The sequence below is a fragment of the Salmo trutta genome, chromosome 36 (assembly GCF_901001165.1).
Source record: "Salmo trutta chromosome 36, fSalTru1.1, whole genome shotgun sequence".
NCBI classification, from domain to species: Eukaryota; Metazoa; Chordata; class Actinopteri; order Salmoniformes; family Salmonidae; genus Salmo; species Salmo trutta.
In genome coordinates, this window is record NC_042992.1 from 32559130 (window position 1) to 32577389 (window position 18260).

Sequence of the window (18260 nt, forward strand, 5' to 3'; positions counted from 1 at the left end):
ACATGTTGGTGTTTGTTTTCCGTGTTGTTTAGATTTCTACCGAAATGCCAGGACAATAAAGGCTTAATAAATCAACAAGTTGATCCCTCCATTTTCTTCAAGAGTGCATTGATATGAAAAATAAGCCCCAGGATAAATTGTTCTACTTGTTTCGATAGACAAATGGTGCCTTTCATCTCTTTTGTTTTAAATGTTGGCCATCATCCCTTTTGTTTTAAATGGTGGCCAACCCTACCACTTAACTCCATGCACCTGACTCATATCCTAACCTCACCTAAACCTCTCCCCTCAGTAATTAATAAGGAAGTTGGCAAAGTTCAGCTGAAACTTCCTTCAACCAGATGATATGCACATTTCTACCCACACCCTGACTGCACTATAAATATAAGCCAGGAGGGTTATAATGTATGCATGCATACAAACAGCACAAATACAGATAGGATGAATATGGATAAAGAGCATGTTATCAGGTAATTCACCATAGTACCAATTGTTTTACTCTGCTAAATTGATGCTCTATCTAAATGTAATTTGTGATTTTAAGAAAGTATCAAGTTTAAGTAGGCTAAATTTTGAGTTAAATAATTATTCCATCACCACAGTTAATTTTCAACATTCACTTTTCTCTCTGCCTTTTAGGAGATCTTGGGACGTGGGAAAAGATGTCCCTGTCATCCAGAATGAACAGACATCCCAAAAACTAGTGAAACTTCTGCAATGGCTTTCCTTCTTTATTGTTGCCCTTCTTGTATTTGCTCTTGCCATATTTAGTAAGGTAAGATGTTTTGGTTTTAGGAAGGATATTTGTTTGCATCTACAAAACTATTGGTAAAACTTTACATTTAAGGAGCCTTTAAGAGGATTGCAAAGGATTTAGAAGTAGAACAGTTAATTATTACATAATATGTAGTTCATATATCATTGAAAACAGTTATACTGTAACTCATAAACACGTAAATTGATTGATTGATTTTATTTGCCAGAAAAAAAAATACATTTACACACAGAAAAAGCATTTTAAAAACATGACAGTGATACCACAGTGCTTGTTACAAAATGTATTAGATACATACTTTAAATAGATACATTACATAGATACAGATATGAAAAGGGTTCAATTGTTCAATCATAGACAGCTTTTGACATTCTTTATAAATGAAGTTATTGTCAGAAAAGTTTTACGTTGCTGTGGTAGTTTGTGCCACTCAAAAGCACCAGTATATAAAAAATGTGTTTTTACCTCAGTCATTATCAGTCTCTGGCTCTTGTGTTGAATTGGTGGACATCTCTAATAAAAGTAATTGGATAGGTACCTGGGCGCTGAGTCAGTAATAATTGTGTACCATACCAAGTTGGATTAATACATCCCTTATCTCTAGCGACAGCCAGCCAGCCTAGATGATTAAAACGCTTGACCTGCTGATGATGGAATTGTCATTTGGGGTGTTTGTCAAGAGTGAGCTGTGATGTGCTAAAGCATAACTTTTTGTAAATTATTGTTTTTTATTGCTATTGAATCTTAAGTCAGTTAGGTCAGCCGCTAGGCAAAGCACAAAAAAAAATCATGTCCTTTATTAAATTAGCCTTTTTGAAATGGAATTACAAAGATTAGTCATTGATAAGTGTTGCAGAGAAGAAAGGAAGGAAATAAGCCACATTTTAGCTAAATGTATTATTATCGTCTCTTAAACAACCACTACACAGGGTCATTCCATACTTTGAATCAGGTAGCATTTGTGTTAAAAAAAGGTGACCCATTTTTCCCATGTCCAAGGGCATTGAAATATTTGATATTGATTTATACACTTTGTTCTGTTGGAATTTAGAATTCCCTAATCAAAGCTTAACTAAATAATAACTGGCTATACTTAGAAAGCGGTCTCACAGATATGTCTACACACCACACACACGCACACGGAATCTATCCACCTTATTTTATTTAACCTTTATTTTCACAGGGAAGTCCCCATTGAGACCATGTCTCTTTTGCAGTGGAGCCCTGCTTCACGCAATCTTGTCAGATTACAAAGCTGTGTATTTATTATCTTTGTACATGTTTTTTTAACAACTCATTTGAGTCGTAAATATCAAGTATTGAAGACTTACCGATATTATCCCAATTTCACATCTCTTATTTTTTGCAGGGATCCTTTCTGCTCCTGATAACACTGTCAAGTAACGCCACCTATACAGTCCCAGCTGACCAAAAGCCATGCGCCCTCCTCAGTGTCAGCTGTGCTGTGATTGCACCAAGTGTCTTGCTCCTCATTAAAAGCCTGTGGAAATTATTCTTCAAAGACTCAAAGAAACCATCAAAGGAGACGGTTTTGTGGGTAAGCACCAGGTGTTAAAAAATGACATGATTTATTATTGTTCCCCTAGATGACGTATCAGGGACAGATCTGCTAACTTGTTTTGTCTAGTTGAGCAGTGGGAAAGTAGATTGAGCCAGGTTCACGTCATTTAGCTTGGGAATGAGGATTAGATGCTTCAGGGGAGTGGGGGAGCATAGGAAAACGTTGCTCTTTTAAAGCTAAAGGGATCGTGTGCTGGGTTTTTACCGCTATCTTAATCATTTTCTTACCTTGAGAGAAGTTGTTTGTCCGTGTGCTGTTGTAAATGGCTTTAGGATTACATTTGTATGTTAAAATACTGATAATTAGTGAAAACACTGTCGTCAATGAAGTTTCAGCTTAAAATGACAATTCATAGTATGTTATGAAAGGGGAACCGCATCGGAGGGATAACATCTCCAGCCATGTCATAAACAAATGTAAGAGTCTAAGCTGTTTTAAGATGGTCATACCATGGATCATTTAGCTATTTGATTTTGATTTTTAGGACCCCTTTAGGCATAAATATATATATATATATATATACAAAATTATTTGATAAAATATTGAATTTGGCCTTTACTACAATAGCCAATATAAATACATTGAATAACATATTCATAAATGGCAACAAAAAAAATGAATCACAAGGAAGAAGGTTTTGAAGTGTCTGACCTATATCTAGGAGAAACATATAAGCTCCAGTATCTCAAATATCGGGACACCAGGCCTGGTTTTCATAGCTTATTTTGAAAAGGCTTTTGATAAAGTACAACTGGAGTTTATATATAAATGCCTAGAATATTTAAATTTTGGGGAATCTCTTATAAAATGGGTTAAAGTTATGTATAGTAACCCTAGGTGTAAAACAGTAAATAATTAGAAATCCGTGGCTTAAAAACGAAGGTGTCATTGTACACTGATGACTCATGTTTTCTTTAAAACCACAATTAGAATCTCTCCACGGCCTCATAGAGGATCTAGATACTTTTGCTATCCTCTCTGGATTAAAACCAAATTATGATAAGTATTGGATCACAAAAAAATTCACATTTTACATGACCATGTAGTTTACCAATTAAATGGTCTGACGGAGATGTGGACATACTCGGTATACAAATCCCAAAATAAATAAATGATCTCACTCCAATACATTTTTATAGAAAGTTAGCAAAAATAGATAAGATCTTGCTACCATGGAAAGGAAAATACCTGTCTATTTGTGGAAAAATCACCCTGATTAACTCTTTAGTCATATCACAGTTTACCTATTTGCTTATGGTTTTGCCTACACGTAGTGGCCTGCTTTTTAAATTATATGAACAAAAAATATTCAATTTTATTTGGAACAGGAAGCCAGACAAAATTAAAAGGGCCTATTTATATAACGAATATGAATTCAGAGGGCAGAAATTATTAAATATTAAAGCATTAGACCTCTCACTAAAGATATCAGTCGTACAAAAGTTATACTTAAATCCAAACTGGTTCTCCAGTATATTGGTAGGAATATCTCATTCTATGTTCAAGAATGGTCTTTTTCCCTTTATTCAGATTACACCTGCTCACTTTCGGTTGTTTGAAAAGGAAATAATCTTCAAAATATCGTTATTTTTTTAAACAAGCCTTAGAAAGTTGGTTGCAATTTCAGTTTAATCCACTTGAAAAGGCAGAACAAATAATACAACAAATATTGTGGTTAAACTCAAATATATTAATAATACACAAAAAAATGTTTAAAAAAGGTATAACTTTAGTGAATGATATCATAAATAGGACTGGTGGAGTTATGTCACACATGCAGCTAACAGACATATGGAAATGTCTGCTCGACCCAAAATTACAGCCAATTAATTGCAGCATTACCACAAAAAGTAGAAGGGGAAAAAAGTAAGAAACTTGTATGTCGGCCCTGTATTTACATTTTAGTCATTTAGCAGACGCTCTTATCCAGAGCGACTTACAGTAGTGAATGCATACATTTCATACATTTTTTCTCCATACTGGTTCCCCGTGGGAATCGAACCCACAACCCTGGCGTTGCAAACACCATACTCTACCAACTGAGCTACACGGGTATTAAAGAACATAAATGGTTAAAGAAAAGTGTGATAAATAAAAACATATACCAATTTCATTTAAGGACCAAAAAACTGACAGCTGTGCCATATAAATTGCAAAATAGTTGGGAAGAGATTTTCGATGTACCCATTCCATGGCACATTGTTTATAAATTGATACGCAAAACAACGCCAGATTCAAAACTTCACATTTTTCAATTTAAATTACTATAGAACATTCTTGCAACCAATAGAATGTAATATATATGGGGGATACAATCTTCCCAGCTCTGCAGATTTTGCTGTGAGGAGGCAGAGTCATTAGATAATTTATTTTGGTATTGTCCATATGTAGCTTGTTTTTGGTCATCCATGTGGCTCAGTTGGTAGAGCATGGTGTTTGCAACGCCAGCATGGCCCCCCTACCTCTGAGGAAGCACAGTTCCCGCTCAGCCCAGTGAAAACTGTTCGCTGCTCTGGCACCCTCACGACGCCAGGACAGCGGAGTCAATCACCACCTTCCGGAGACACCTGAAACCCCACCTCTTTAAGGAATACCTGGGATAGGATAAAGTGATCCTTCTAACCCCCCCCCCCCCCCCCCCCCCCCCCCCCCCCCCCCCTAAAAGATTTAGATGCACTATTGTAAAGTGTTTGTTCCACTGGATATCATAAGAGCGTCTGCTAAATTACTTAAATGTAAAAAATGTAAATGCAACGCCAGGGTTGTGGGTTCGATTCCCACGGGGGGCCAGTACAAAAAAAAATGCATGAAATGTATGTATTCACTACTGTAAGTCACTCTGGATAAGAGCATCTGCTAAATGACTAAAATGTAAATGTTCACAGGTCCAGGAATGGCTGAAGAATTGCAACATTTGCCTAGAACTAACGCTGCAGATAGCAGTACTGGGTGATTTGAAAAGCCATAGTCAGTCAATCAATAATATAATAATTATTTTAGATTTTTTTATTTTTTTTATTTACAATCTGTAGAAGCTATGAGAATAGAAAGGTTCAGTACTTTTGTGAAGCATCACAGCACAGTTGAAAAATATATGGCAAATAGAAATCCAAAATGGCTGATGATGAGAGATAGATGGGAGGGGTTGAATGGAGCTGAAGGGTGGGACTAATAACAAGATAACCAATGTAAAACATACAGGGTCTGTAAAATGTATATAGGTTCAGAAATTTTGTGAAATAGCACAGTTGCAAATAGAAATCAAACTGGAAGAACATCAGAAATAGAGGAAGGATTAAAAACAAACTAAATAGAACTATTGTAAAATAGATTGTGTCTGTAAAATGTGTATAAGATGTATAAACTGAAGGTAGAAGCATAAGTGTTTATTCGTTTACTCCAATTGGGGGAAGGGTGGTAGGGTTTGTGGGGAATAATAAAGGTATATTCTTTAAAAAGTATGTATATCTATATAGGTATGTGTATGTATATGGATATATATATTTACCAAAAAAGTATATGGGGGATTGGAAATGATGCAGACAATTACATTGATGGAAGCAACAATCTTTCCACAATATTAAGCTGATCCACCCCTTAAGAAAAAAGAAAACAGAAAAAGAAAAGAAAAAAGAAAGCTCCAGTACCAGTCAGAAGTTTGGACACACCTACTATGCAAGTGGTTTTCTTTAGTTTTACTATTTTCTACATTGTAGAATAATATTGAAGACATCAAAACTATGAAATAACAAAAAAAGTGTTAAACAAATCAAAATGTATGTTTTATTTTAGATTCTTTAAAGTAGCCTCTCTGCCTTGATGATAGCTTTGCACACTCTTGGCATTCTCTCAATCAGCTTCACCTGGAATGCTTTTCCAACAATCTTGACGGAGTTCCCACATATGCTGAGCACTTGTTGGCTGCTTTTCCATCACTCTGCGGTCCAACTCATCCCAAACCATCTCAATTGGTTTGAGGTCCTGTGATTGTAGAGGCCAGGTCATCTGATGCAGCACCATTACTCTCCTTCTTGGTCAAATAGCCCTTACACAGCCTGAAGGTGTGTTGGGTCATTTTCCTGTTGAAAAACAAATGATAGTCCCACTAAGCACAAACCAGATCGGATGGCGTATTGCTGCAGAAGGCTGTGGTAGCCATGCTGGTGTGCCTTGAATTCTAAATAAATCACAGACTGCCACCAGCAAAGAACCCCCACATCAGTACACCTCCTCCTCCATGCTTCACGGTGGGAACCACACATGCAGAGATCATCCGTTCGCCTACTCTGCGTCTCACAAAGACACGCGGTTGGAACCAAAAATCTTACATTTGGACTCATCACACCAAAGGACAGATTTCCACCAGTTGATTGTCCATTGCTAGTGTTTCTTGGCCTAAGCAAGATTCTTCTTCTTATTGGTGTCCTTTAGTAGTGGTATCTTTGCAGCAATTCGACCATGAAGGCCTGATTCCCGCAGTCTAATCTGAAAAGTTGATGTTGAGATCTGTCTGTTACTTGAACTCTGTGAAGCATTTATTTGGGCTGCAAGCTGAGGTGCAGTTAACTCTAATGAACTTATCCTCTGCAACAGAGGTAACTATGAGTCTTCCTTTCCCATGGCGGTCCTCATGAAAGCCAGTTTCATCAAAGCTCTGGATGGTTTTTGCGACTGCACTTGAAAAAGTTTAAAAGATCTTGAAATCTTCTCCCAACACAATTGATTGGCTCAAACGCATTAAGAAGGAAAGAAATTCCACAAATTAACAAGGCACACTTGTTAATTGAAATGCATTCCAGGTGACTACCTGACTAAGCTGGTTGTGAGAATGCCAAGATTGTGCAAAGCTGTCATCAAGTCAAAGGGTGGCTGATTTGAAGAATCTCAAATATAAAATATATTTAGATTTGTTCATTTTTGGGGGGTTACTACATGACTCCATGTGTTATTTCCTAGTTTTGATATCTTCACTATTATTCTACAATGTAGAAAATTGTAAAAAATTAAGAAAAACCCTTCAATGAGTAGGTATGTCCAAACTTTTGACTGGTACTATATATACAGTTCAAGTTGGAAGTTTACATACACCTTAGCCAAATACATTTAAACTCAGTTTTTCACAATTCCTGACATTTAATCCTAGTAACAATTCCCTGTCTTAGGTCAGTAAGGATCACCACAATATTTTAAGAATGTGAAATGTCAGAATAATAGTAGAGAGAATTATTTATTTAAGCTTTTATTTCATTCATCACATTCCCAGTGGGTCAGAAGTTTACATACACTCAATTAGTATTTGGTAGCATTGCCTTTAAATTGTTTAACTTGGGTCAAATGTTTCAGGTAGCCTTCCACAAGCGTCCCACAATAAGTTGGGTGAATTTTGGCCCATTCCTACTGACAGAGCTGGTGTAACTGAATCAGGTTTGTAGGCCTCCTTGCTCGCACACGCGAGGTTAGGTGTATGTAAACTTCTGACTTCAACTGTATATATTACACATATTTAACCTACTTATTTGGGTAGGCACAAAACTTCCTCCATACTTCCATAAATGTTTTAATCCAGTACCAGTTACCTTCACACGAGTCTCTAGATTTTTGGGATGTCTAATGGTCTGACAAATACAGCTCGATGCTCTGCCACCTTTCACCGCAGATGCGTAAGAGGAATATCGGTGGATGCGGTGGATTGAGACGCATACAATGCAAAAAAACAGAACTGTATCTCTAGTTTGAACTGACAGATTTTTATGGGAATTGTTTTATTATGCTAATTAGATTTCCGCAGGACGTGGACATCGACCTTAGTGGGTTAAGGACAGATCGTTGTATTTCCGGAACAGAATGGGTTATATTATATTAGCTTCCCTCAGAATGTTTTTCATCCTTTAGCATTACATTTGCTTGCATTTAATGATACTATTGTAATTCTGATAATGTACAATTTTCCAGGTGCTGTGTGTCGAATTCCTGGTGTCGCTGGGGACAGCGGTTCTCACCATTGTTACCATGCCATTCTTCGGCATCGTGACCAATGTGATGATGCTGAACAGCATCAGCATCCTGTCCTCCATCTTCCAGGTGGCTGCTCAGTGCATTGCGAGGGAGACGAAGCAATTCATAGTGCCCCCAATCATCTCATTAGTCCTCATAGTGTCAGGCTACGTGCTCTTCATCCTCAGTTACCTGCTGTTGAAGGAAGATAGGGGGATGAATGTCTGGATCGGTCTGGCAATAGTGGGGACCATCTTTGTCTCGCTGAACTGGTGGGAGAACTACAGCACCCTCTTCAACAACCGCTTCCTGAACAGTATATCCGAAGACATAGCGAGATCCAGGAATGTGGTGAGCATCCTCTCCAGTCTGGTCCGGATTCTTGTCACTGCAGCCGTGGTGGGGGCATACGTCCCTCTGTCTGGCAGAGTCTGGTCATCTGTGACATCAGTTCCAGGGGATGTGGGGTTGGTGATCCTGATCTTGGTGGCCATCCAGATAGTGTCCTCCGCTCTGTGCCATTGGTTCGTGGTGGTGGCTTGCAAAATGCACGTCATGCGGCGAAGCTTCCTGTTACCCATGTACCTGGCCTCGTTAGGTGTTCTGGCAGCGTTCGTTGCTCCTGTCATTATCTTCTTCCAGAATTCAAGTGACCCCAGAGGTGCTAACTACACCATCACAGAGTACTGCCATGACATCACATATGGCAGGGGCCTAAGCAGCGATACTGTCTGGTTTGAGAGGCTAGTCAGGGACATCACCCATACCCTCTGTCCCCAGGACATGACCGACCTAACAGAAATGGGCCTCTTGGGAGGCTCTGCACTCTGCTGGTGGTTGGGATGGATTCTGTGCACAATGTACATCTGGTTCCTCCAGCTTCAGCGCATCGAGAGGACACAGAATCTGTTTGTGCGGAGGATGTACGAGGGGGCCTTTCTGGAACAGTCCATGCTGCTCAACACACGTTTTGAGATTCAGAGAAAGAAAAAATGGTAAGATTATTGCAAATTCTGTGGAGGGTGGGAGAGTTTTGTATGACTGTGCATGAGATGGAATGCCAAATTACGATTCTAACGTTTTCTCCAGCCACAGACAAACTGACCCAGTCAGGGTGTACCTGTGTGCAACAATGTGGCATGAGAACAATGACGAAATGATGAAAATGATCATCTCAATGTTCAGGTACAGTCTGACGTTTTTACATGATTGAGAAACGACACAATTGGCAGAGTTAGCAGCTTTTTCAAGCAAATGATGTCTTTTTTATTTGTTTCTTTACCAGGCTGGACAAATACAGGCCAAGGAATGAATCCAACGATGATGTGAGCTTCGAGTCTCACATTTACTTTGATGATGCTTTTAAAGACGTGAACGGTAGTAAAGAACGGCATGTGAACGAATACGCAGAGGACCTGGTGGACGTTATCCGAGTTGTTTACAAGTAAGCAGTGCAACAAATGTTCACAAATGATGATCCAATATGCACAAAATTAACTGCATATATACTTGATGTAATGTTTAATCTGTAAAGAAATGAATACATGGTACGTATGATATAATATCAATGTACAAGAAAAAAACAAGAGACATTTATCAAGATTAAGTTAAAAAAAAGAAACCACATATTCCTCTGAAAAGCACCAGGGGATGCTCTACCCACATTCTCCACCATTTGTAACAAATCCCCATCAATGTCATTGTTTGTTGAAGTGTGTGCCTGATAAAAAAAAAATCTGAAGAATGATGGCCAAATGAATGATTTTAATAACTCTTACGCAATCAGGAATGTCATTTTTGTCCAAGTAGAAAACAAACTCAGTTGACATCTCCTCTGACAGCAGACAGGTGCTGGATTGAGGCCTAACGGCATTTGGTGTAGTGAAAAATACCTGCATGTGTCAAAGCAGTGAGTTTGGTCCCTACTGCTGGGGTGCTCAGTGTGCTAATGTAACTCAATCCCAGCACTGCTAACCCAGTGTACACTGCAGATTTAACAGTACGGGTGAGAATAATAATGTACATAAACTTTCCCTCATTTTATCCTTTGAACCTCAGTAACTTCAATGAGGAGGATTCATGCATCTTCAGAGAGAGCCCACCCCTTCCATGCCAGAGGATCCTGCACACCCCTTACGGAGGTCGACTGGAGTACACTCTCCCTTATGGCAACCTGCTGATGGTGCACTTTAAGGACAAGCTACTGATCCGCCACAAGAAGAGATGGTCTCAGGTGAGACAATGCTGTCAATATACAGTTTACCATGTGTCTGTGAAAGGTCTAACACTATTTCAATTTTGATTGTACTATCACGAAGCTATGATTTCATTGAAAGTGATATACTTAAATTAAAGTTGGATGATGAAGTTGGATTAGACATGAAACCACAGACTTAATTAGTTCACTCACTGTTTCAGATTATGTACTTGTACTACATTCTCGGCTGGCGACTCACCAGGAAGTATTTCAAGAAGTTTGATCAGGGTGAAGATGAGAGCGAGCTGAAGAAAAAGATGATGGTAAACAGCATAAACAATCATTTTTTATAATTCTAGCATCATACTTAGATAAATTGTTAAATTACTTCTTATAAAGGAAATGGGACTGATACTCTTGTATTCTGTTAGAAAGAGAAGGACAATACCTATCTACTGGCTTTGGATGGGGACACCGACTTCCAGCCCTCTGCTGTAATGCTCCTAATAGATCGACTGAAACGTTATCCACGAGTGGCTGCGGCATGTGGAAGGATTCACCCAACAGGCACAGGTAGGTAAAGCTTTCGTGTGAATCGTAATAAGGATCAAATGATTGTTAGGGAGTTGTCATATCTGATAGACAGCCACAACTGAACATCGTACCCGGATCATCTTTTTGGTTTAATTGTTTATTGGATGTACTCACCAACCAAGACTATTTAAGTTAAAGTTTGAGTGCAATGGTACTTGCTTTTTTCACTATATGTACCCGGTCCTAAAACAATATTGTATGTGAACACTATAAGTACAGTTAGGGTATAATATACATCATTTATGGCCCCTATTATACAGATATCTACTCAGGTCCTATGATCAAATGGAATAAAATGTGTTTAATGTACATTCATAACACTTTTTACAATATAACACTAGAGATAAAAGGCAAGAATATATCCTATGGTGTGCTATCACACGTCGGATCATTCTGTTATATTGCCCCAGGTCCTATGGTATGGTATCAGAAGTTTGAGTACGCGGTGGGCCACTGGCTTCAGAAGACTGCAGAGCACGTGTTTGGTAGCGTGCTCTGCAGCCCCGGCTGCTTCAGTCTGTTCAGGGGCGCAGCCCTCATGGACGACAACGTCATGAAGAGATACACCACTAAGGCCACGGAGGCTAGCCACTACATACAGTATGATCAAGGTAAATCTTTATTGCTGGACAACACAACACAGCTGCTTGTCTGTGCAGTACTCTCTCGTCTACAGTTCCTCCCTCTGCTCTCACAGGTGAAGACCGCTGGCTGTGCACTCTCCTTCTGCAGCAGGGCTGGAGGGTGGAGTACAATGCTGCGTCTGACGCCTACACCAACGCACCCCAGGACTTCAAGGAGTTCTATAACCAGCGGCGGCGCTGGGGGCCCTCCACCATGGCCAACACCATCGATCTGCTGGGCTCAGGGTCTCTGACCTCCCAGAGGAACAGCTCTATCTCCAAACCCTTCATCCTCTACCAGATTCTCAGCATGGCCGCCTCCATTCTAGGCCCAGCTACAATCTGCCTAATGATCTCAGGTATCCACGGCAACCTGTCTGTCAGGGGCCACATACAGCTCTAGCTTTGGGGTAGTTTGTTGTTGGGATGTAACAGGATACAAACATTTTGTAAACTGAAGGAAGATGAATATCGTTCATAATAATTCTGGTCCTTTCTCTTTTTCAGGAAGCTTGTCATTCATCCTAGACATCAATCCCAACGTTGCTTTGGTCCTTGCAACAGTGCCCCCTGTGGTGTACCTGTTGGTCTGCTTCAAGCTGAAATCGGACACACAGATCGCCATAGCAGCTGTCATGAGTGTCTTGTACGCTTTCCTCATGATAGGAACGGCATTGTCCATCGTAGGTAAATGATGACACTAGACTTCATCGCCATCAACATAAATTAGAACCTCAAGAATACAAACCTCAAGAGTTACGGACTAACCGGTCAACGTAATGGGCAATATCAAACTTGGACATTCATTAAATACAAAACGTCAATTCTTTGTCATTATGTTAACTATCTCTGTTCATCTCAGGTGCTATGGTTGAGCAGCAAACCATTTGGACTCCTAGTGGCCTGTTTCTCATAAGCCTGGTGCTGCTGAACATCATCACAGCAGCATTCCACCCCAAAGAGTTCCATCTGGTCGTCTACGGCCTCCTCTACTTCATCTCAATCCCCAGTGGCTATCTCCTGCTGACCATCTACTCCATGGTCAACATGAACAATGTGTCCTGGGGCACTCGGGAGACAGGTGTCCAAGTCGCTGCGCCACCAACCAAGGCCATCACACAGCGCATCCTACAGGCCAAGTGCTGCAAGTTTCTCTGCTGGGACAGTGGCAAAGTAGCAGACCAGAATGGTCAGGTGCCAGAAACTGTTGTGTTGGCTAATGAGCCAAAGGTGAACCCTAATCTGACCTCTGAAGACAATAACAGGTATTTACATTTTGAGTGTCTGGAGTGTTTATATGATCTGTGTAAACGCTAAGCATAGTATTTGGATCTGTATTTTTTTTCAAAGCATATCTCCAATATACTGTACTACGTTCTAAGTGAAATACTTGACAGGTACCAATTTGTGCACCTCAATGATAAGTCTTTATACTCCAAGGCTATATGTGGTATTCCACAAGGATCTGTTTCAGGAGTGTTTCATTGCATATACAATATATTTCTATCTAACATCTTAGTTTAAATCTTTCTCTTAATTAGTATTTTTCATTTTCTCCTATTTTGATGTGTGTATCGAGAAAGTTGTGTGGAATGCACACCAAATAATGTTTGATTTATTTCAATCTAGGAATGTGGAATTCCGTTCTCATCAGTCTACTGAACAAAGTGAGTATATTTTTGAATAGATCTATTACAATCTTTCCACTTTGTGACTTTAAGATGAAGACATTATGATATTATCTTACAAATGTGAGAAAATAACACGCACATTTAGACTTCACCTAGTAACCGTTACTCTGCACACTGTGCTAACTATGTCCCCTCTTCATTGTACTGGTACTGATACTCCCTGTATATAGCGCCGTTTTAGTGTATTTTATTTCTCTTGTGGAAGTTACCATTTTATTTCATCATTTTTTTAACTGCATCGTTGGGAAAGGTTGTATTTGGCACGTGATAACTAATATTTTATTTGATTCTTTGTATCTACAGACTGGGTAACACAACTGCAGAATAAGTCCTATGATTTCCCTCTAAATGAAGATTTTCTTGGGAAGGTATATTATTACCAACATAATATTATGAATGACATAAAAGTTACAAGATACATTTAAAGTTGTCTAACCGCTTCACGTTGTTGGTATGTCACTATATCCAGAATCACATATGTTTCACTATACACTGTAGATGTCTGACTTGACTATTTAATAAGTGTCTCTTGGTGTGCTTCAGGGAGAGGAGGACTTTTGGAGAAAGCTCCAGAAGCTCTATTTGGAACCTCTGGCTGAGGATAAAGAAAAACAGAAGAAAATCACAAATGACCTAAAGGAACTGAGAAACAAGGTATGCTGTATGCATAACTCCTATTTTGAGTGTGCGGTGCTGGGGGGGAATCCCCTTTATGATAAAGCATTGCATGCATCTATAATCAATTGTGTTGTGGCATACAGTTTAGAAGGTACGTTTTTAGGATTTCCACATATGGGCTTTTTTGTTGTTGCAAAGTCTGGGAAGAAATGGGCCTATTATAAATGCATTTCAACATTTACATGAAATAAGATGTTAGCATGATCTTTTTTAATACCACACAAATGACAGAAATGAGTGGCTACTCTGACAGTGACAAACTGACAGCAAGATGCTTTTGGGAAACTGGGCCTGGGTCTTGAACAATAGCCCAGGCCAATAAAGAGACACACAGATTGTACAATATTAATAGCAATATACATAAAAATGTATTACAAATAAAATTTGGAAATACCTTATTTAAATAAGTATTCAGACCCTTTACTATGAGACTCGAAATTGAGCTCAGGTGAATCCTGTTTCCATTGATCATCCTTGAGATTTTTCTACAACTTGATTGGAGTCCACCTGTGGTAAATTCAATTGATTGGACATGATTTGGAAAAACACACATCTGTCTATATAAGGTCCCACAGTTGACAGTGCATGTCAGATCAAAAACTAAGCCATGAGGTCGAAGGAATTGTCCGTAGAGCTCTGAGACAGGATTGTGACGAGGCACAGATCTGGGGAAGGGTATAAAAAAATGTCTGCAGCATTGAAGGTCCCCAAGAACACAGTGGCCTCCATTCTTCTTAAATGGAAGAAGTTTGGAACCACCAAGACTCTTCCTGGAGCTGGCTGCCTGGCGAAACTGAGCAATTGTTGGAAAAGGGCCTTGGTCAGGGAGGATTGGTCTGCTACATGGCAGACCAATCTGAACTCATCTCTCGGCATGTCCTGCCCATACATTATCTCAGCCAATCACGGCTAGCGGGAAGGTTCCCTGTCTTTTTCCGTGGCTAAACCAACTAGGCTCGTAATTTAACAACTTTCTTCGTATTTACAGAATGCATAAAAGTTTGTTATTAAGGCACATTACAGTTCATATTCCAGAAGGCATTTCTGCCACAAAACACATTTTAGTAATGATGCGCAACATGACTTCCTGTGAAGTAATGATGCGCAACATATGCCTTGTTTCCTGAAACGAGTCACATTTTTGGAAAATGTATTTTTTTTATTTTAGCAAAATTATTTCAATTTATCAGGGGGTGCTGCAACACTCCTACTTCCCTGCGGCTATGGCTATGGCTGTATGCTGTCTTTTAATTTCAATGTACATGATATTAGCATCAAGTAGAAGGTGTAGAACTTTATGTCTGTCTCTGGTATTAAAGATTGTTTCAATAGCACTAAACTATCACTAGTCGGAGAAATCCACTGTTTGTGCATGCTTGCCTGTCTTGTTCATATCCCTTTAAATGAAACTCATCTCCTCTTCATACAGGCGACTTTTAGCTTTTTCATCTGCAATGCCATGTGGCTGGTGGCAACATTCACTCTTCAGGCCATTGGATCCTCAGTCACCATCAGAATCCCAAAATCCAATCTCAATCTGACTCAGACTAAGGAGTATCTATTTATCGATCCAGTAGGACTGATGTTCCTTTTGGGATTTGCATCCTTACTGCTTATCCAATTCTTTGCCATGTTCTACCACAGGTGATTATTTCAATTATTTATGTATTTATTTATAGGCAGGATCACCAAATTCTAAACCACATTTTCAAAATACTATTTTCTTAAAGTAATTTAGTTTGCCTTTATATTATGATAAATTAACCCATGAAATCATCCCCATTTTATTGCTATTACATTATTATTATTTTGTTCCTTTAGAATTTACACTCTGATCCATTTTGTGGCATTTGTGAACACGGAGTCCAAGTCTGCGAGAAGACAACCAGACGATGACATGCAGGTAAATTAACATAATCTTGTTGACGATGAAGAGGAACATCGAGGGCACAAAAGGAACCAACACTTTGTTTTCATTTTATATCATATCAATGACATTCCTGTTGGTGGATAACTAAAGATGTGTTTCTGTACCTTCTGACTCCAACTTCACAGATTCCTGACATGCTGGAGAAAGAGCTCAAATACGACAAATACTTTGACACATTTCTGTCTATAGAGAATCCAGCAGCAATCGAGCAACATAACCAAGAAACTCCAGTGTGAGGTCTTACTACTGACTGTCTCTTAATGGTAGCAGTTGCAGCTAAAATAGTAGTAGGAGTCAGATAGGGGCACTGCAGTTTTGTGTTAGATGTTGCACAGTTAGATATAGTAGTATTGAGGGAGAATGTTCCAAGTAGTAGAGATTATAGAGAGTATTTATTTGATTTGATATAGTTAACCTTTGTTTAACCAGGAAAAGACCTTTGATGAACCTCTTTTGCGAGGGCAGTGTGAACATACAATACAAGAGCAAAGACAGGGACAAAACATTAAAAACAATTGCAGCGGTCAACAACATGTATTATAGCATAACGGAGTATAACAATTGAATGTGAGTTAAATCTCAGGGAAATGTGATATAATGTTATCATATTGCTTTCCTTTTTTATCAAATGCTTTGTTGTGAATCACTTCTGATTAGTATTTTGGTTAGCAGTTATACTTTTTCCTTTTGAATGAAGAACTTTATCTGTTTATTGCACTGATTTATGGAGATATTTAATGAACTTTTAGTGGAGTTATGTTTGCTATGTATTTATTATGTAACTGAATAGAACGAATACATTTTTTTTTAACTAGGCTAAGTCAGTTAAGAACAAATTCTTATTTACAATTTATAAGCCCTCTACACCGATAACAAATTGTGCTTTGTTTCATTCTGCTATCTGTATTCTAATCAATGTGTAATAAAACTATATACATACTGTATTTCTCTCATAGTTTCTGTGTACGTCTGATTCAACATATCAAAGTTTTGATTGAAGACAGATAACAGCTGTGATGAGGGCGAATAGAATCGGATGCATGCTGGGGAGTAAGAGGGTCGCTTAAAGGGGAATTTAGAAATGTAAAAATACATGTAGTCCTTCTTTGTGGCATTTCGTGAAGGTTCTATGTTAACTGATCGGACAATACGTTTTTACGGGTGTTGATATGGTTGTCCTTGTTCGATAAAGCCATTGGACGTCTTTCAACGAAGTTCCTATCACTGGATTCATTGCTAAATATACAAGCAGACATTTTTTCCAGTCCCTGAAACACTACAACTTGGGATGGTCCTTGTTCTCTGGCCCCCGTCTGTCCCCCAAGGCGGGCTTTTTTGAAAAGGAGGTGGACACTAATAACAATCCTTTGGGCACAACTGAAAGAACTGACCAGACGCAATGGCTTCAAGTGATTCCTCTCATCAACACAAATTAGACGATGGAACATCTATTAGCTATATGGTGACATCCACGTTTCAACCGGAATATAGCGATGAGGGTTCGAAACAAAGAGTTGGATTTAGCTAACGTTAGGTGCTCAGCTTCAGCCGATGCCAGCACCAAGAGGGCAGATGACAAATACGGTGCCTAGCTAAGTAAGTTATTTTTCGTGCAAGCCACCTAGCTAACTTTAGTTTATCTACTGAAACCCATATTGTATACTGCTGGCTAACATACTACAGTGTTACAGTGGGGGGAAATCAAATAATTTTACTGTTTGCTAACTTAGCTAAGAAACTATATACATATTGTAATGACCCGGCTGGGTCATAAAAGGAAAAGAGACGGACTCCAGGTGTGCAGGTTAGAACACAGGTTTATTCCTAAACTGGGCTATTGTTGTGGCCACAGCCCACGCCGCTAAATACCGAACGTACACAATTACACCATGTCGGGTTAAGGGTCACCCCCATAAGAACAGATCAAGGCCCGAACAGAAAGAGAGAGAGAGATGAGACAGTAATCCCTATTTATGCATTTCCAAATCCCGCGGGATTACCCATCATACCCCCCACCCTTTCCCTCTGTCCTGACACATTCAACCCCTGCTAGTAGCCATGAGAACCATAACACACCCACGAACACAGAACACAATACCGGGTCGTTACATAGCCCCCCCCTTTCTAAACCCTAGCCCCTAGGGTTACACAACAAAATCCTTAAAACGACCCGGAGGTCGCATCAGTCTCTTGGGC

At 39.2% G+C, this 18260-nt stretch overlaps 1 protein-coding gene across 1 annotated transcript; it reads left to right on the forward strand.

The window, feature by feature from the left end:
- Positions 1–310: 310 nt before the first annotated feature.
- LOC115175908 (chitin synthase chs-2) lies at positions 311–17008 on the forward strand. The gene is made up of 19 exons (XM_029735539.1): positions 311–470; positions 640–775; positions 2145–2333; positions 8310–9346; positions 9441–9536; positions 9637–9795; positions 10410–10584; positions 10770–10871; positions 10980–11121; positions 11553–11753; positions 11840–12124; positions 12273–12452; positions 12628–13030; positions 13395–13432; positions 13760–13824; positions 14000–14110; positions 15564–15778; positions 15956–16037; positions 16190–17008. Exons 1-19 carry the CDS (start codon positions 412–414, stop codon positions 16298–16300), a joined length of 3786 nt encoding a protein of 1261 aa, XP_029591399.1. The 5' UTR covers positions 311–411; the 3' UTR covers positions 16301–17008.
- The last annotated feature ends 1252 nt before the right edge of the window (positions 17009–18260 follow it).